Source organism: Idiotropiscis lumnitzeri, chromosome 8 (assembly GCF_059441095.1).
Source record: "Idiotropiscis lumnitzeri isolate Australia: NSW breed Sydney's pygmy pipehorse chromosome 8, RoL_Ilum_1.0, whole genome shotgun sequence".
Taxonomy (NCBI): domain Eukaryota; kingdom Metazoa; phylum Chordata; class Actinopteri; order Syngnathiformes; family Syngnathidae; genus Idiotropiscis; species Idiotropiscis lumnitzeri.
In genome coordinates, this window is record NC_142398.1 from 4,610,761 (window position 1) to 4,631,987 (window position 21,227).

The 21,227-nt window shown below is 40.2% G+C and overlaps 1 protein-coding gene across 1 annotated transcript in view; it reads left to right on the top strand.

The window, feature by feature from the left end:
* cacna1ib (calcium voltage-gated channel subunit alpha1 Ib) overlaps nt 1-21,227 on the top strand; it is a 151,925-nt gene that overhangs the window by 58,773 nt on the left and 71,925 nt on the right. Inside the window, exons 5-8 of the mRNA XM_088302635.1 lie at nt 11,612-11,709; nt 19,012-19,171; nt 20,107-20,449; nt 20,540-20,632. Coding sequence (XP_088158761.1) covers nt 11,612-11,709; nt 19,012-19,171; nt 20,107-20,449; nt 20,540-20,632 — 694 coding nt within the window. The remainder of the gene's footprint in view (nt 1-11,611; nt 11,710-19,011; nt 19,172-20,106; nt 20,450-20,539; nt 20,633-21,227) is intronic.

Sequence of the window (21,227 nt, forward strand, 5' to 3'; positions counted from 1 at the left end):
ATAAAGAAACCGTTGGTTGTGGCACTTTTGACGCGTTTGGAGGCAATTTTTGTCATTAGCCCACGAGGGCCGATTTTTGGGCCTGACTAAAACCCACCTCTGCCCTTTATTATTTCGAACCCTTTTGTAAAATTTGTCACCCCCCGCCCCAAAAATGGGCGCCAGGGCGGAGGGCCGCACCATTACACCCCCGGGACGGACTGCAATGCCAATTACACATTAGTCCCTTGCATGCAGCCTGTGGCGGCACGGTGAGCACGGGTGGTGCGATAAAAAGACCCCCGGGAACTTGGCGAGCTGCAGCAAAGGGATTAGCAGAAGCAGCAAGTGTGTGCATGTGAAAGTATTGAGTGTGAAAACGCAAGTGCAACTGTAAAACAGCTCTTCCCCCAGAAAACACACAACAGAATTTTTAATGATGCCAAGCATGACTATCCGGCCAAGTAGCATTGTGTTCCACAAATTTGTGTATAATTGCGGTGTGTGTGTGCGTGTGTGTGTATGTATGTGGTGTTTCTCAAGTTGATTTTGTTGGCTGTTTCGCAGACATGCACCAACTTGTTCCAACATTCTCAAGCGCACAATATTTGAGTGTTGGGTTAGTGGTTAAGAGGAGATTAGGCTATTTTTTTCCTGTTTAACAAGAATACATTGTTTGTGTCCTTACTAAACCAAAACACAGCAGTATTATTAATACTGCATTCGTGGAATAAGAATTAATACTGAATAGGTACATTTTCAGCCATCTCGAGAAGATCCTTTCTCTGCTGTCAACCGGAGGAAACGTACCCTTGCATCAGCTATATGCAAAATGTCACATGACCATACCTGGAAAAAAAACCTCAGCAGTCTTCCCATGTATGTTCTAGTAACTATCATAAGAACTTAAAAAAGGTTACGGCAAAATCTGAAAACCATCATGTCTTTGATTCTTGTTTTGCTTTAAACTGTTTAATCCCACTCCCAGTTCTAAAACGAAACACACCAACATTTAAAAATATGCTTAAAACAATTAATCATGTATTTATTTGTTTTGTACATGTTCAATGAAGACTTGGGGAAAAAAACAAATACTGCCCTAAAGTCTGCTAGGTCAATGCTAACAAAGCATATGAAATACCTTAGATGGGCGAACAAATAGAATCCATGCAATACAAGAGCATATACAATATGCAATTATAGTATTTTATTTCCCTTTGTTAGGAACTGACCAAGTTCCTGGTAGAGAAGGATTCCAAATCCCTGATTGAGATAAGAAATGACAAAAGGATATTTGTTAACACAAAAATAGGCGCGAGACTGACAAAGTACAAATAATGACGTTGGTTACAAAGAATTAAGTTAAAAAAGGCAAACCAAAACATTTGCAAAAAGAAAAAAGGGGAGGACTTAATGGAAAAGAAAATCGCTTGTCAGAAGATGACAAAGAAACCCAAAAATGCTTACGATACTAATTGAGATTAACACCGGAAACCAAAATACTATCTTAAGGAAAAATGGCAACATGTGGCAAAATTCTATGATCAAACGAGAGCATCTAGATAAATTTGGCACTTGAGAGACAGAGTCGTGAGGAAGGCAAATATCCCAACGTCGAGTGGCTGGCAGAGCAGTCCTTAAATAGTGTGATGCTGGAGGGAATGCCCACCATTTCATATGACACTGAAAACAAAACAAAACGAACCATGACACCCTTTTATCAACGGCTATTTGAACACAAACAGTGGAGCAACACATGTGGACCGATAACATTAATCAACAGCCAATTTTAAGGCGTGATGGCTTTATGTTTCCCCTATGTATTTTTGATGCTGACTATTCAGAAAAAAAATTCACCTGTTGCTGAACCTAAATTTAAATTTGTAAATACTTGTTGTTATACTATTATTATCATTACTGAAGTGCGAGAGAAAAAAACAAGGGCAGACTCAATCTACAATCTCTGATTTAAAAAAAACTGTTTTAAACTGTGTCAACTGGTATAATATAACAATACACACAAGCATATATTATTTATCCTCTATGAAAATGTACTAATATTACTGCACATTTCTGAGTCACTTACTGTAGTTGAGTGAAACTCGTCATTTGTTATACTGCTGCCTGATGGCCAAGTCACACACATCACAAATTGTCTAATTCTATTGAATGTTGTTATTACTTCCTAGACGCACACATTACAACAATTTTTGTTGGTTGTGGTGGGGGAGGCTGGAACGGATTAATGACATTTCTATTCATTTCAATGGAAAAGTTCATTTGAAAATCACATAGTATAGTACGGTATTGTGTGGTTTGCTTTTGAGCACCCATGTGGTGTCCCACTTACCGGAAATGTGAGGATGATCTGTGTTCTTTAGGGCAACAGTAACACCCGGAATTTACGTGTGCGTGTGTGTGTATGTGTGTGTGTGTTAATTAATTAATTAGCTTAATGGTTGGATGATGCGTAAGGTCACGGAGTTAATGGGGAGTATCTGGAGAGATGCTACCGGTGATTAAATGCTGCTTAGCCAGCGTCGCATCTGCGTTCCAGTCATTTGGTGTCAAGCGTCTTGACCCTCATTAGTCCTGTTGTTGATGTTTTACCGTGCAAGGTGTCTCCCTGTCTGCAACCAGAACAGATGGAAATAATCCTCACAAAAAAAAAAAAGTCTGCATGGGAAAATGCACGCATAAATAATGTGATCACTTCTGACGCCTGTTGTTCATGATAATCAGTACCATCCAAAATAGAAATAAACTCAATTTGAAATAATACACAAAGTTTGGTCCAAAACAACCTGAGTCCAAGCAGGGTCACATTTGCACAATGTCGACACATTATACAAATTGCTGTTCTATGATCATTCAAATGTTCATCATAGCTTCCACATTGAACAATAGAAATGAACCATCCATTATCTGTACCAATTATATTATTCCAATTATAGATATTGTATAATTTTAAAAAAGCATATCGTGCTTGGTTGTGCATGGGCCACTGTGCACAATAGAAATCAACCCAAGTGTAATTATCCACAAAATACAAATAAAGTCAATGTGTACATTTGGATGACTGAGATTGTCATTGATTTTTTAATTTTTACTATGTAAATTATTTCTAGTGCTAATCAAGTTAATTTCTGTTGTGCAAAGCAGGTTCTTTTCATGATAAATCTTTGAGGAGATAGATCCTATTATCGTAATGTGTGACCACATTTTTGGACTGTGGATAATTTCAAGTCATTCTGTTTATTTCTGTTGTTCAATTTGGTGGTTTTCATGTTACAGGCAAGGGAAGCCATCTCATTGACGACATAATAGGGAAGTGATGCACTTGGCATCAGTCGGTGCATGACGGCGAGTGCCATGGACTTTGTTAAACCTGTGGATTATTTCTCGTCATGTTTTCACTGTGCAAGATGGTTGTTAACATGGAAAGCTGGAAAGGAATGATCACATGACAGTCATTGTGCAAACAGATCCATGTAGTTGGTGCAGTTGCATCGCTTTGGATTGGAATTCAGGAAAGCTTTTGAGTAGAAGATCACAATTCGGTAGCGAATGACGGCTTTACCCGTCTGTCATCATGAGGGCGAAAAATTCCAAGATGTTGATTTAACGGCATATCACACTCAAACACAGTATTGTATGAACACAATACATGTCGTGGTTGGTAATGAAGAGTGTGAGTCGTGATCGTGAGAAAAGATAATACAATTCATCAAGTGAATAATAAACAGCATTCCAAAAAAGCTACTGAAGCCATGTGTTGACTTAGTGTCGCTCATGATTGCTATCTGTAAATAAATCATTAATTTGTCATTATGAGCCTCTTGTTTTGGTATTTTATGTTTTGAGATGTCTCAAAAACAAATATTAGCCTCAGTCACTGCTCTGCTTGACGTCTCTTTTCCTCCAAAAATGATTTTCTCTTTTTTTTGTTCCGAAACCGTGTTTTGTGTGAAACGTACCCATATTCTACTATTGATTTCTAAAAAACGTGAAAAGATAGCAACAGACTATTTCTCATGAAAGAAGCGTGTCTACTCTTACTTTTCGGAGGTTTGCTGCATAATATGTGGCAGCACACACTAGTCTGTGAGCCTTGAAAGACCGGTCAAAAAGCGGGCAATCTTGTGAAATTGACTTTGAAAACTGCGAAACGGTTAAATGAGAACCGTGTCGGCCTGACCCCCACATGCACGCACACGAGGGAAGAGAAGGTCAAAGACAAAGGAGATGTCGAGCTGAGCGCTAAGGAAGGTGAAACTTTATCAATGACTCAAGAAGGCAGATAAGAGGAAATTTCATGCACAACCCAACTTCAACTTGTGGGCCATCATAGGCGGCGGCCATCACAGAATAAGGAAGAGAATAGAAGTGTCATTGTGCACCTCGGGTGAGTCCGGCAAACCGCGGCAATTACCGTGGCAGCCATGTTGTTTTGTCGAGAGAAGATTCACTTCTGGGTTCAAGTTAAATTGCAATATTGCAATTGATTTTGACAAATAATTATGAAAAGAATGATCGATGATCCAAATAACGAAACAAAACAAACAAAAAAATCATATGGAAATTACTGCAGTGTCCTCGGTTGTTCAAATTGCTCGAAGACTATTGACGAACAACCGTGAAAAAATATGGTCAAAACGGGTTTCCCATTCCAAAAAAAGAGCTAGATCGGAAAGCTTGTTTGAATTTTAGCTCGCGTTCTGCTGTGATTTTAGTAGTTATTTCCACTTGTTTCTTTTGCCATTTAAAGATATTAATGCATTTAGGTGTGGAATCAGCTGATTACCATCAACTCAATTTCATTCTGGCTTCAAATAATAAGTGGACGCAATGAGTTCAATAATCATCCAACCCTGTCTGGTCGTGTCGATGCCATCCCATGTAAGCATGTCTCTTTTTTAGCCCGCACTCCATTTCTAATAGATGGAATTGTATAGACGATCGTGAAACTGAATTGATGGTGTTGAAATTTGAGACGCCTTTGAGTGAATGAGTTCAACGTTCATTCAAATGCGACAGTTCCTCGAAAAATGTGATCACAAAGACGTCCATAGATTCCTCCTACTGTACTCCAATATTCAAGTATTTCAATACGTGACAATGTTCAATTATCATCTGAAAAACGGTAAAAAAAGATGCAGTTGTGCAAGTCCAAAATGTTGAATATTTTAATTTGAGAGAGAGAGATATGCCTATATGGTGCTGTTCTTACTGTTGTATTTCTAGGTTCTGTAGTTCCATATTGCGGTCGACTTTACATATCAAGGCATAACATGTGGAACATTCGCTTCTTTCTCTGCGACTGTTGCAATTTCTACGTGGTATTTCATCGTCCTTTTACTGTGTCTGCAACACTGAATAAGGGGAGTTATGATTTATTGACAACGCTCACTCAACAAATTAATTTGGCGGATGCACGTTGGGTGGATCTACGTGGGGGGGCATACAGTTTTTACAGCGGCTGCTTATTTTGATGATGCTTCTCCTCTGTTCCTTATTCTGTGGCATCCATTCATCTCATTTTAATAATTAATAGAAATGGGCTCCATTAGTCTCCATATCTGTTTGCTGCAAGCTGCTAATTGACGTTTTAGTTTATATGCTGCAATTAGGCGGCTGTAATTGGCTAAATGACAAGTAATATGTATTTACATAGCTGGCTGCATGGCCCATCTATAGTCTGACGGACCGGCTTCACTCATTTTCCCAGGGTCATAAATCATGTCAAAGTTAATGTAAAAGATGAAGACATTTCATGCTAATGATGTTTGGCTATCTGAGGGAATGCGCATCATCAAAAACACATAAGCGCGTAAGAAGTGCAGTCCAGTGAACCCTTAAAAGACTGCAAGTCTGTGTTTAGTAAGTTAACAACTCCAAGTAAATCAATCAAACTGTCTTTCAATGAATTGATTGTTCATTTGTCGCTATTTTAGCGTTTTCATAAACTTTAAGATCAGAATATTGATGTGCAATGTATCAGATATTTTACTGTAATACAGAATAATGTGTTAATTGAAAAATACATGGGAAGAGGACCTTGAAAAAAATTATATGTTAATGACATTTGGGATGCTGAGGGGCAAATTAATTATTTTTCCAATTCTTTCCGCCCTTGAAACCTCAACGTTATGTTTGTTAAACAGTGCAAAGTTTGCTCATGGAATCATGTTGCTCAGTGAAGTTCCATGTGTGCTATCATTCGCCAAAAAGGTCCACTCTGTCGTGAAGATGTTGCATGTTGATATTGTGCTTGTAATTTTACATTGAAAAAAAGGATGGGAGCTTGAAAATTCTTTCCATTTAATACAATAAAGTTGAATGGAAATGTTCCATTTTGGCCGGGATGACGGAATGGCACTTTATGGTGAGATTGTCGCACAACAAGCAGTGAAGTAATTATCTCTACTTGAACTCTTCAACTCTACTTATACTGTCGTGACACTCGCAAAGTGTGCAAGGAAGTTGCACTCATAGCTTAACAGTGAAGTCATCCAACAACTATGTATATTTTTTTTACTTTCACTTCTCAATGTCACCCCGTCCCGACTTCCTGTTCCACAAACACAAATTGTCAGCGTGTCCCGCAGGCGCCGCCGTTCCGCTCCAGAAGCCCCCGAGAGAATCTTCCACAGGGGCCAACTTGCGACGAAGTGAAAGTAAACATGGGAGGAAGAGCAGCCCACTTGGAGAGAAGAAGCCATGTGTTTTTCTAATTGCTTGGTTGGGGGGGGTAGTCTCGTTTTAAAAATCCACCAGGCTGTTGATGTTGATGTGGAAGACACCGTGTGGCGTTTATTGATTTTAATCGATTCATGTCAGGTTTTACGGTTGTCCAGTTGCTTTTGGATATTTAAACATAAACTTTGGCTTGAAACCTTCAATTGAAATCCGATAGGTTGGGACTTTGCTACAACACGCAGTAAAATTACAGCTCCATTCTTGGAGTTTGGCTCCAACTTGAGCCCTGCGACATTTAGACTTGTAATTTGCCCACCCGAAATAGAGTTAACAACAAATGTGTGTTTAAAAGTGGCAAAACAAAGCCTGTCAAGGCGCTCCAATGCTCATTAGCTGAAAATAGAAGCTGGGCCACGCAACTCGTTTTGGCATGAAATCAACTCTGGAAATGTATTTTGAATAAAAGAAGTACTTTTCTGCTCCCTTACACTTACAATTAATTTCATTTTAGTGTATTGCCTTATTCATAAAAAAAGGACAATTTTCATTCCAATGAATTGAAATATAGGTCTTGAATAATATCTCAAGTCAGTGTTATGACAAGTAAATAAATAAACAAAATGTAAATGACACCTAAAAGCATAACACATTTCATAGACACAAATAGCATACCATGATTATAATTGATCAGGAATTTTCGTAATAATTCATTTTAACTTTGTTTTGACTCTTATTTTTAATTTTTTAAATCAAGAATACCTTGCTTTAATTTAATTAATATTAGTTTTAGAATTAGTTTTGTTTTTTAATATGTGGAATATTTGTTAGGTAAAAGATAAAAAAGTAAATATAAAAAAGTAAATATAATTTTAATAGAAATAAACTAGAATTGTCAAGCAATACTACAATATGAAAATAAATGCATGTCAAATTAACCCCCATGGCAAATTCTAGTTTGAGTGTAATTACAGTCGCGGTTGTATTCTTGCAGTGGAGGTAACATCATGCTCTCTAAGTAGAGTACTTGTATTTGACATGAGATTGAGATGCAGTCAAACTTCTTTTTTGCTTGCATGTCCGATGACGGTGAAGCGTGGCTTGTTTATACTCGGTGAACTCCAACCTGGCGTTTTACGCGCTCCGAACTTGGCTTTGCCCTACTCCGGGGGAGCGTCACCTCGTAGGTTGCGAGTAGCTTCAACTGTGACCCGTCAAAACATTCTGAACTTCTCGAGCACTCGACAAGTTCCAACTCAAAGAATGTTTTGACGTTTTTTTTTTTTCCTTCCTGAAAACCTCTCCTTTTGCTTTCTGCCTCATTGGAAACTGACTGCGCAACAGCGATTCACCTCGCTTTTTAATTTCAATACGCTCTGTGGGCTTCTGACATCTTGACACACGACCTCCACGTGAGCTCTGAATTCTTCTTCTCCATTGATGCGTGAGAACCCGCGCTCTTGTCTCTAGCCCAGTAATTATCTCCCAAAGTCGCTCCATCTCGCTTTATTGAAATCATTTTATTGCACTGGATAACCTCAGCAGGTTCATCCCCTTTCATCTGGAAGTTGAGATGACGCACGTTTACCTCGGCTATCTTCTCATGTGGTCGTAAACGGACAGAGATGAAGCATGAGTGAAAAATGTCTTTAAAGTCAAAGTCAAATGAATTATTGATTGTATACTTGACACCTGACCCCACAGGTTGTTAAAAAACCATGCCAATTTTAATGATTGCAAATTTATATGAAAATTATAAAATGCCAACAATGAGGCACTCTTCAGCAGCCAATTCAAAAGAAAAGAAAAATATATTTTCGTGGCACAGGCATAGTTGGTTCACTACAACCTAAAGCAGGGGTGAGCAAACTTTCCGATTGGTGGGCCACAATAAGTTCTAAAATTTGACAGAGGGGCCGGACCAGGAGCAGATGGATGGATTGTTTTGGTAACCTCACCTCATCTGAGAAAAAAAATACATTTAATTTTAAATGATAATGAACAAAATCATTACAACAAGATATCTGTCTTTGACACACCGCAGTATTTAGAAAATAAAATATTAACAAGGTTTATTCATTTAATTTTTTTCAAGTTCGGCGGGCCGGAGTAAAACGTTTAACGGGCCGCATGTGTCCCCCGGGCTGTAGTTTGCACACGCCTGGCCTTAGGTTTTACTGTCTTATGTCTTAAAAGATTATGCTATACAATACAATACAATACAATACAACTTTATTTATATAGCACATTTGACAACAGCTGTAGCTGTAACAAAGCACTTTAAATATGGTGTAATATAAATTAGCGGGAAATTAGAACACATATTAAAACACATTTAATGTAGAAACCAGAAGAACAGCACAACAGTGACAGTCTCATGTTGAACCAAAAGCCAAAGAATAAAAATGTGTCTTTTAACGGGTTTTTAAAAGTGGACAGAGAGGGGGCTTGCCTAACATTTAATAGAAGCTCGTTCCATAGGGAAGGACCAGCAACAGAAAAGGTGCTGCGCTTAGTCCTCAGCATCTCCAGCAGCATTTGGTCCGCAGACCTGAGGCAGCGGGCAGGTGCATAGGGCTGGAGGGGTTCAGAAAGGTAGACTGGGTCGAGGCAATTTAAATATTTAAAGACAAACAGAAATATCTTAAAATGAACTCTTAAGTGCACTGGGAGCCAGTGAAGAGAGGCCAAGTTTCCAAGCTTCGGTTAAAAAGGAAGCAGCAGCATTTTGCACCAGTTGGAGGCGCTTGAGGGCGGACTGGCTCCAAATTAAAGTGCATTACAGTAATGTATCTTAGATATAGCTAAGGCATGGATTCTTGTTTCGAAGTGCTGTTGGGGAAGAAAGGGCTTCACTTTAGTCAGCTGCCTAAGATGAAAGAAGCTGGATCGAACAACAGCACTGATTTGCCGGTTTAATTGTAATTATTTATTGTTTTTACTTTTTACTGGGTTTTCATTTTCCAAACAGAGAAAGAAAAAAACAACAATTAATCAATAAAGACAAAACAAGAAGAAAAATACTAGTGCTTAACATCGAATGCTAATTTATTTCCATTGAACTATATATGATATTGGCAGCACGGTGGTTGACTGGTTAGCACGATGGCTTCGCAGTGCAGAGGTCGGGCGTTTGATTCTGGGTCTGACCTTCCGGTGTGGAGTTTGCATGTTCTCCCCGTGCCTGTGTGGGTTTCCTCCCACATTCCAAAAACATGCATGGCAGGTCGATTGAACACACTAAATTGCCCCTATGTGTGAGTGTGAGCGTGGATGGTTGTTTGTCGCTGTGTGACCTGCGATTGGCTGGCAACCAATTCAGTGTGTCCCCCCTTCTTCTGCCCGAAGATAGCTGGGAGTGTCTCCAGCACCCCCACGACTCTCGTGAGGAGAAGCGTTACAGATAATTTTGTTACCCACCTGAAATCAGATTTTATTTCTGACAGTGACTGAATATGGTGATAAAATGAGAACATTCCCAATCCGTATATAGATGTCATGTCATGTCATTATCCACCCCGCTTATCCTGTACAGGGTCGCGGGAGGGTGCTGGAGCCTATCCCAGCTGACTACGGGCGAAAGGCGCACTACACCCTGAACTGGTCGCCAGCCAGTCACAAGGAAGACATAGACACCGTCACTGAGTGGGAACTGAACCCACGCTGCCCGCACACAACTCGGGCGAGTGGACCACTACACCATCAGTGACGTCCGTATATAGATCACTCCCCAATTTAAAACCCAAGTTTGAGACTACTGGCTATAGATAAGATGCCATGGTCAACAGGGTTGAAAGTAGAAGGACCAAACACCATAACGTTTGTCTTCTTTTCTTTGAAATTCAAGAAATTATGTGACATCCAAGCTTTGATTTCCTCAAGACAGGACAAAAGTGGTCTCAAGGAGAGAGCATCTTTTTTTGCTCAGTGGGACATAGATCTGTCATCTGCATAAGAATGGAAGGAAATTCAATGTTTTCGTAGGATGGAACCTAAGGGCAGCAAGTACAATGAAGAAAGCTCTTAACTGCATGTGCACCACTTTTTTTTTAAAAAAAAGGACATTCTGGAAATGGATCTAAAATTGTACAGCACATCTTGATCAAGACCGGGTCTCTTGAGCAAGGGTTGCATCATGCCAATGTTTAAATTGTTGGGGGACGACACCAGAAGACCTACTGCTGTTGATAATGGCCAATTCTTGGGGGAAACTGAAGAACTGAGGAGGTACAGCGCCGTAAGATGGTCGGCCTGTTGCGGCTGCAAGCCCCAAACCTGTTGGAGGACATCAGCGGCGAGAGAAGCTGAAGACGGAGTCCTCTCGGGCCTTTTTGACCTGTGGGACTCCAGAAGCTGCTGATGGGTACCGGCTGTCCAAACAAAATGCATATATATATATATATATATATATATATATTTATATATATATATATATATAGATATATATATATATATATATATATATCCACTCATGCCAGATGCCGAGACGCGGCATTGTAGCCACATCACCCCCAAAAATATCATGAAAGCTGAAATGAGAAAACCAGTCTACGTGCGTCTAGGTCTTTGCACACGTTTTCACTAATTGTCTTCCAACATGTTGAATTTATCTCTAAACAAATCATTTTAGAATGTTTTTAAATGTATCTATTCTGTCTGTCTGTGTTTCTCTCAATCATTCCTTTCAATCTATATCCCTAGGTCTATGTCTTCATTTCTATCTCTCGATATATATAGCATCTGTCTAGCCCGCTCTATCCCTATCTCTCTGGGTGTATCTCTCTTTCTTTGTCATTGTACTTCACATTTTCTTTTTCTATTTTGCATATTTTCACTCACCTGATGATAAATTTTCTCAAAACGTGCCAAGAAGGGACTAAAAAGATTGACTATGTGCATGTGTGGTGAAAATGTGTGCGCGTGTGTTTTCTTTCAGCATGGTGGAGTACTCACTGGACCTGCAGAACGTCAACTTCACGGCCATCAGGACCGTGCGAGTCCTGCGACCGCTCAAAGCAATCAACAGAGTGCCAAGTGAGTTGGAAGGAGGTCATTATTGCAAATTGCTCGTGTCAGCACCAAGGACAGTGACTCGCAACTCGGGTGCCTGCTATCCTTGGTGCTAAGCCCCTTGCCATCCACAAACAGGGAAATGACTGCTAAGTCTACAATTTTCCCCTTATATTCCCAGCAAATTCTATAGACAAAGAAAATAAAACAAAGATAAAGGTCAGGAAGATCTATGGATGCAGATTTTGCCCATTTTTTAATTTAATTAAGTTTAAATTAATTTAATTTTTTTTTTAGCAAAATTAGTTTTGGATAAGCTTTTCTTTAAAAAAAAAATACCTTTTAGAACACATTTTAGTTGACCTTTTTCCTATCTTTGATGTTTTGACTTTTGAACCAGATTCAACCGGAACCCACCTTCACGTTTTGATCACATTTCATTAAATATTTGCTGCATGGGATGACACTTTCTTTGATGGTTTTTGGAACAGAGCGGCACGGTGGCCGACTGGTTAGCAGGATGGCCTGACAGTGCAGAGTTGCAAGGTTCGGTTCGGGTCCGGCCTTCTTCCGATATTCCAAAGACATGCATGGCAGGTTGATTGTACATTCTAAATTCCCCCTAGGTATAAGTGTGAGCGTGGATGGTTGTTTGTCTCTGTGTGCCCTGCAATTGGCTGGCAACCTGTTCAGGGTGTTCCCCGCCTACAGACCGAAGACAGCTGGGATTGGCTCGAGCGCCCCTCGCAACTGTTGTGAGGAGAAGTAACTTGATAATGGACCGGTGGACTTATTTTTAGGGTTACATTTCTCCTGACAATATTTATTGAAAATGTTTTACTTTTGGAACAGATTTTTGTCAACATTTTTATTTTTGAAAATTATTTTTTTTTAAATTGGACCAGATTGTCCTAGACACGTTAACTTTGGGACCTGATTTCCCTTGAATAATTTTTTTTGGCCCTGATTTCTCTTGTTTTCATTTTCTGACCAAATATTTCTTGAAATTTTGGTCCTGAAGATGTTCATTTTGCCAAGGCATCTTCTCTTGAATCAAGTTATATTTCACATTTTCATTGTTGAACCGTGGCAAAATAGCTGAGTTGGGAGAGCATTAGGCTGAAGATCTAAAGGTCCCTGGTTCAACCCTGGGTTTTGGCATGAGAATGTACCGTGTATTTAGCAGTTGTGTTTACTTTACTCCTACCTGTCATGTGTCATTGATGGTGTAGTGGTACACTCGCCTGAGTTGTGTGCGGGCACCATGGGTTCAGTTCCCACTCAGTGACAGTGTCTCTGTCTACCCTGTGACTGGCTGGCGAGCAGTTCAGGGTGTAGTGTGCCTTTTGCCCGTAGTCAGCTGGGATAGGCTCCAGCACCCTCCCGCGACCCTATACAGGATAAGCGGTGTGGATAATGACATGACATTATTCGGCCAGATGTTTGCTGAAACGTTTACTTTGAGACCTGAATTGTATTTTTTTAAGTTTTCTTCTTGAGACCAAAATTCCCATGAAATATCCCCTTTGGATCTGATTTTCCTTAACATTTCCAATTTATAACCACATTTTCCTTGAAATTCTGACTTTCTGTCGCAATTTCCTTGACATTAACATTTTTTTAACAGGTTTTGTTTTCTCCATTGAAGCAGATGCTTCCTCAAACGTTCAATGGCACCTTCATTTTAGATTTTCCTGGGATTTGTCACTTTTTTACATGATTTTCAGTGACAATTTTTCTCTTGGACCATCTTTTCCTTTGAAAATTGAGTTTCCTTTTAATCTTGGATTTCTGAATGATTCCAAGCGTCCTCTGTAGCACCTTGTAGCACATGACACTACCTCAACACACGCTGGTGGATTCTTCTCAATTGCAAGGCAGCCTAGTGTGTCAGTGAGGATGATTTTGTGTCAAGAATTGTTTAACGCCTCATTTGTTCCTTGTTGTTCTTAATTATTCCACCATGGCATCAAGCCACAGCAAACCGTCTTTGCCTGAATCGACATCCAGCGATGCCTCGGAGGCACAGATGCCTTCAGTTGTGCATACAAATTAGAGGTGATATTGACAAATTATTGTCTCAGTGCAGCTCACTGTGGAAAGGAGTAGAACACTTATTTACATCAGTCATTTTGATATAAATCATTTGGGAGACAAGACGTGGGAATCGAACATCTTGTTGATGCACTTTGTTGATGCCCTCTTCCACATCACATACAATTGATGTTGGGAAAATGTTACTCAGTAACACGTAACTTTGTTGGCTTGTCTATCATGAGTAAATCTACAAAAGACTAGCCTCAAGCAGCCATTCCTGAAAACACATAATCAGTCTGCCATTTTGATTTCCAACAAAGGCTTGAGCGAAACCAGGACAATAAATACAAGCAAACTCACGAGACAACGAGGAAGACATGGAAGAGTCATGAGCAGCTGGAGGGAGCCGATTGGTACCCTCTTAACAAGGCAGTACATGAATAGGGAACACAGGGAGAACACAACAAAACAAAAAACAACAACGAACAAATCTAATGAAAACAATGTCAAGAAAAACCCAGATCGTGGCATTTTTTTTCTCCAGAGGCAGTTCTAAGACACGCCTCACCTTAAGATGTTCTCCAACTATTATTATATGGGGTGGCGCAGTGGATGACTGGTTAGCACAATGGCCTTACAGTGCAGAGGTGGTGGGTTTGATTCCGGCTCCGGCCTTCCTGTGTGGCGTTTGCATGTTCTCCCCATGCCTGCGCGGGTTTCCTCCGGGTACTCCGGTTTCCTCCCACATTCCAAAAACATACATGGACACTCTAAATTGCCCCTAGGTATGAGTGTGAGCGTGAATGGTTGTTTGTCTCTGTGTGCCCTGTGATTGGCTGGTAACCATTTAACTGTGTACCCCACCTGGTGCTCGAAGGTAGTTGGGATAGGCTCCCTCGTGAGGAAAAACAGATCAGATAATTAATGATTGAATATTATTAAATTTGAATCACGCATGCTAGAGACAACACTTAATCGAGAAACATTTGTGTTTTTGTCATTTTGTGTGTGTGCGTGCATGTGTGCGTGGGTGTGTGTTGGGGTGTGGGGGTGGGGGTGGTTGTGTGTGTGTGTTTGCATAATGGAAACTTAAGACATTTGGCCAAATTGTAACCTTGTAGAGGTACATGAATAGATTTTATGGTGAGTCATAAAATTTTGCCCCTCCTATCCGCCCACCCATCCATTCATTATCCGCCGCTTATCCAGGGTCGGGTCGCGGAGGCAGCTGCTTCAGCAGGGAATCCCAACTACACTCTCCTTTGTCGTTGAAGGAACGCTGTAAAAATCTCAAAATGGCCCAAAAATGACCACTTCAAAGTGCAATGGCTGTCTTCCTGTCTCTTTTTGGGCATGGCTTCTTGATGCTTTTTTGGGTGTTTATTCAAGCTTTGATACACAAAGCGCTTCACACTGTTACTTCATCTACCGACTGAGGACACAGCATCAGGAGCAACTGGGTGTTCAGTATCTCAAGGACACTTTGACATGGTCTGAAGGGCCGGCGATCGAACGCCCAACCTCCGAGCTGGGAGACGACCACTCTACCACTGAGCCATGCCGCCCCATTCATAATAGGCATTGCTTCCCAATTTCATGTTGCTTAGTGAAAGTGGCATCAGGTGCTGCATTTTCACAAAAACACACTGAGGCAAATGGAAGCAAAAGCCTAAATTCTCCCTTAAAACCAAAATGGAAGACTTACTTTTTTTTTTTTTCAGGCATTGAAATTACAAATTACATCTGGTTCAGTGGAACTGGCATTTGAGCCGAATTTTCAAGGCAAACAAACAAATAAACTGTAATTCTCAGGGTCACCTAATTAGCTACAATCCACCCAAACACAATGACCAAAAAACAAAAGTTTCACACTTAGTCATCAAGTGAAAATGGAGGAAGTTTTTCTTTGAAAGACTACAAGAAAAAGACAAAATGACCCTCAAATGGCTGCTTTAAAGCCAAATGGTCGTTTCTTTTCCCTTATTGCTACTTGAAACTTTTTCGTGTAGGTTTACTTATGAAAGGCATGCCTGCCAAATGTCCTGTTTTTCGCAAAACTGGACTCAGAGGACTGAATTTCCAATTCAATGCGCATGCTTGGCGTTCATCTAATCCACACCAAATCTTCTCATCATTCTAAGCACAACTGAAACGTTTTCATTGGCCTAACAGTGACACTGAAAGCTCCCAACCAGATTGATTTCATTCTCCATGCTTCTCAATAATCCGATTGCTTTAACTCTCCATGCGTCTCAATCACCATCAGACACAGGTGATCTTAAGTGTGATATACTGTTTTGGGGTTTTTATTGAAGTTTTGCTTTTTTTCTGCTTAACAGACCTCAAAGTCTTGAAAAAAAAAACCGTCCTTGATCGAATTTGGGGAACATTGGAATATGAAAAGGAACGATTACGACAACAACGTTGGCATCAATATGAGAAAGGTTGATTGGTATAGACCTCTCTCAAGGGTATTGCTTGACAATTGCAAAGAATCATTTGCCAACTCATAAGTAATCCTTGGTTTAATGTTGACATGTTAGAGACGTGTCGACATTTTAGTGAAGTTTTAAAGATGTGAAAATCAGGTGTAGAAGTAGAAATTGATGTTTCACGCAATATCAGATCAACACAGTAGAAAACTATGGTCTTCAAATGCAAATTTCAAAGAGATTCAGGTCCGTAACTGAACATTTGCATTAAAATAGTCAACAGTTCAAAGAATCTGCTCCGAATGTAAAATTATTACGAAAAAAATGATTTCAACAAAAATTTCAAAAGCAAAAGGTAAGCAGTTTTGCTTCTCCTTGAAATGTATATTTTTAGACCACTTTTTCCTTGACATTTTCGCTTTTGGAACAAATTTCCTTGAAGCGTTCACTTCAAGACCAGATCAGATCTGCATGTGTCTAATATTTTCCTTGCCATTTTTGCCATTAGGCTGGATTTTCCTCCATTTTAAATTTTTGTCCTGATGTTGATGTGGATCACTTTTGGAATAGATTTTTTTTAATTTCTCACTTTTGTACATGATTTTTCTTCAAAATGTTCACTTTTTGACTAAAAGTTTCCTTCACATTTTCATAATTAGCCCACAATTTACTTGACCAAGTATTCCCTGCAATGTTCACTTCTGATTTTGTCCTGAAACTGCTTTGGACATGACGTCATTAGGAACATTGGCATATTAGCCAACGTTTCTAAAACGTAACAAAATCTAATTTGACTGTGTTTTATGTGGAAGCTAGAATAAAGCAACGGTCTCATTTATTTTGGGCAATTTAACACGGATTCTTTCTCTGGGATTATTCCGTCCCTCCGCTTTTATGCTGATATGAGCACGTGGCAGAAGGTGCAGCTTGGCCAATGGCGACTCGTGTCCCGCCATAAACACTGAAGACTTCAGGATTAAGAATAATGTGCGCGCACTCAGCCAGTCGCCTAATGGGGATGCTCATTGAAGCTAGCCAACGCCGGTTCCCAGCGGCTGCGGTTTAAATACAGTTGGACCTGTTTACTACATTACCCATAATCCCCCTCGGGAGAGGGGATATTTGCTGCTTGTTGTCGTTTGCCCGCTTCTGAGCTACTTTGCTTGTCTGGCTTATTCAAATGATGTTAATTTAATAACACTCAGGTTTGTAATAGTTTTAATCTCATTCCACTGTAGGGTTGAAATAGCGTATTTGGTTTGATTCATTCCTAACTTAATGTAGTTACACTGAACTTAATTTAATTTAGGCATTTCTGTTCAAAATACGATGTAGTGAGTGTATTTTATATTTTATTGATCACAATTATTCAAAATTGATTCTATTCAAGTTAAATTCCATTTGATAAATTTTAATCCAACCTAAATTTACGTATTTTAATTTATTTGAAATAGCAGGGATTATTATTATTGTTATATTATTTTGTTAAAAGCACAACAGCGAGTATCTTATTTTACACCTTAATGATGATGCTATTATTTCATGTTATTTTTTTGTCTCTCTTCAAACAGATGAAATTTGAACACAATTATTGTATGGCTACTTTCACCAGCCAGTAAATTCGTAAATCATCACTCATTGAGTATTCAAATAAAACTGTCACGAGAGGAAGGTCGCATACCTCACCCGTTTTTCATACTTAAATGACTCAACCATTACACTCAAGCTTCCTTTGCCTCTAAATGTCTCAAAGAACTTTCATCATTTGGCCCCTAGTGGCTGCCGTGTGTCCATTAGCGCGGATTAGTGAGCTAAATGTTAAATTTGCGCGATTATCGTGCACATGGAAGCTGCTTTGGATCCCTGGAGGATCTCAGACACAAAGTAATGGACCGTGGTATCGCAATTAGCGAGGATATTAGAGATTGATCAGATAATTATGATAATACGGGACTTGTATGGAAAGGTCAGACCAATAGATTCATTTAAACTTTGCCTTTGTGTGCCACCCACACGCCGTGACAAAAGATGAGATGTTTCACAATTTAGAGTCAACAATCTGTAGAGTAGATGGAGTTCAAATTTAGTAGCAAGTGGAAAATAATCAATGAGAAGTCCGTCTTTCAAGAATCCTTGGAAAATGGTCAAAATGAAATTAGACTGATGGCTTGAACCTGAAATGGCAGATTTTCTCTGTCTTTTAGTTCTTGATACTTTTTTGTGGGTCTACTTATGATAGGCAAGTGTACCAAATTGTATACTCAGAAGTGAAACAGGCTTCTGGGCTGAATTTATTAATTGTCTGCATGGTGCAACCAAGCATATATTTGGTTGTTATGCTGGCAAGCAAGCCAAAAATGTCATCTTGTTTTGCTCTTGATTGCCCAGCCTGCACATTTTCATAAAAATTCAGGGTCTGAATTTCCTAAAAATCTTTGTGGTGCTACCAAGCTGTCAGGTAAACCACAAATGTCCTCTTCTGTCTGTCTGTCTGAATGCTACCAGGTCAATTCTTGGTGTTTGAGCCTATACTGGCCACTTCAAAACTAAATATCCCGTGTCTATTCAGAGATGTCTTTTTCAGAGTATTTTTTTATTTTTTTTGCTGTTCTACTCTCAGCAAGACATGGTTACAAGATTTCATGTTATTAATGGATACTGGCTTTGAAGGCTGAATTATCAAAGCTTGCATAAATTTCCCACCAAGATGACCATGGCTTATCAAACTTTACCACCAAGCTACGGCCCTAAAAATGGTTGCGTTCACCAAAATGGCAGACCTCCGCAGGCCTCATGAGGCTTTTTTTTTTTTTTTTTTGTGGGTCTACTCATGATACATGTGTGTTATGTTATGTAGGCATGCGCATCCTGGTCAATCTGCTGTTGGACACGCTCCCCATGCTGGGTAACGTGCTGCTACTGTGCTTCTTCGTCTTCTTCATCTTTGGCATCATTGGCGTCCAATTGTGGGCGGGGCTGCTGAGGAACCGCTGCTACCCGGAGGAGAACTTCACGCTGTGAGTTTGTGTGTGTGGGTGTGTATGTGGATGCATGAGGGGTGTGTGTGACATGTGTTTGGGTCTATGCAGGAAGTGGGTTCATGGTGATGAAAAAAACAAATTATTTCACTTGAGGGTCAATGCGTTGCCATAGCTACCAATTTGAAGATTTTGATAGAGTGTGAGCGCAATCATGCTACTCACTGACCGCCCTGACTTAATTCAAACAAAATGTCCGTCTCATCCGTCATTAGATGAAAATGACAAATGATGAATTCAAAGTATTCCACCATGCTGCTCCAACTTGCACTGATGAAAACACGAAAAGTTTGCATTTTCTCTTTGTAACTTGGACTAGTGTAGAAATTTGGCAGAAATTGGCCAAAACCTTTAAGAGGAGTTTCTCGAGAAAAAAATTAGCGGACAAATGTTGCAAAGGCTGCTTCAGTCAAAAATGGCCACCTATCTGTGGCATTTCAATACAATACAAAACAATACAACTTCATTTGTATAGCGCATTTCACAACAACCGGGGCAGTGACAAAAGCGCTTTCAATATGGTGTCATTTAAAATAGTGGGAAATCCAAACACAAATTAAAACACATAAACACATTTCAGGCATGAATTCCTTGGTGTGATCATTTCGATATTGTCAGAGGTTGAAGTGGGCGTGAGTAGAAATGTGCACATTTTCTTGACGATTGATTACAGTTTTGCTATCTTATAAAACATGAGTTAATATAGTGTAGCATTTGTCCTTGGTAGGGAAGGAGCAAAATCCGGACAAAAAAAAAAAGCCTAATTGCTAATTTATATTTCACCATATGGAAAGCGCTCTGTTACCGCTACATCTGTTGTGAAATGCGCTGTAAAAATAAAATTGTATTGTATTGTAATTGCATTTATGTGTGTGCAGGAGCAAAGTCATATTTGTGTGCCCACTATATCTCAGAACGACAGGCATCCGCCTTCCACGTCCGTACTACATGGCGGATGAGGACGATGAGCGTCCGTTCATCTGTTCCCTGCCGATGGACAATGGCATCATGTCGTGTCAAGATGTACCGTCGCGGCGCGAGGGAGGCCGGGCGTGCTGTCTGGATAAGGTCGACGTGCTCTACCGTCGCTCACTGGGCCTCGGCGTGGAGCCTTTGCCTAATGGGAGCACCGGGGTGTCGGGCCTGTGCGTCAACTGGAACCAGTACTACACCAGGTGTCACACCGGATTCAGCAACCCGCACAAAGGAGCCATCAACTTTGACAACATTGCCTACGCCTGGATTGTCATCTTCCAGGTAGTAACATGCTTGTGGATAATTGTGTTAACACGTGCAGTAAGGTGTGTTGATGTGTGTGTGTGTGTGTCTGTGTGTGTTTGTGTGCAGGTGATCACACTGGAGGGCTGGGTGGAGATAATGTACTACGTGATGGATGCACATTCCTTCTACAACTTCATCTACTTCATCTTGCTTATCATTGTGAGTTTAAACAACAACTAGACAGTTATGTGTTCACTTAACATGAAAAAAAAGGCTAATACTAACCTTTGGGCGGCACTGTGTGCGACTGGTTAGCATGATGGCCTCATAGTGCAGAGGTCGTGGGTTCGATTCCGACCTTCTGGCCTTCCTGTGTGGAGTTTGCATGTTGCCTGCGTGGGTTTCCTCCGGGTACTCCGGTTTCCTCCCACATTCCAAAAACATGCATGGCAGGTTGATTGGACACTTTAAATTGCCCCTGAGTGTGAGCGCGGATGGTTGTTCGTCAATGTGTGCCCTGCGAATGGCTGGCAACCAGTTCAGACTCTGCTCACTACCCTGCTTCGTCTAACTCTTTACACCTCATCGAATCTATTTGGTTTAACCTTGCTCACTCCTCAAGCTCGTCTAAAGCATTAATCAACTCAAACAAGACCAACTTCACTCGTTCATCTAAAATACATCCTCTTACTCTTCTAACTTGGCTCAACTTTGACTTTCTTCTAATTGTTCTAACTTCTCCAATGTTACTAAGTCCTGCTCAAACCAACTGCTCAAACTCTGCTCATTTGCCCAACTCTTGTGAAACATCTAA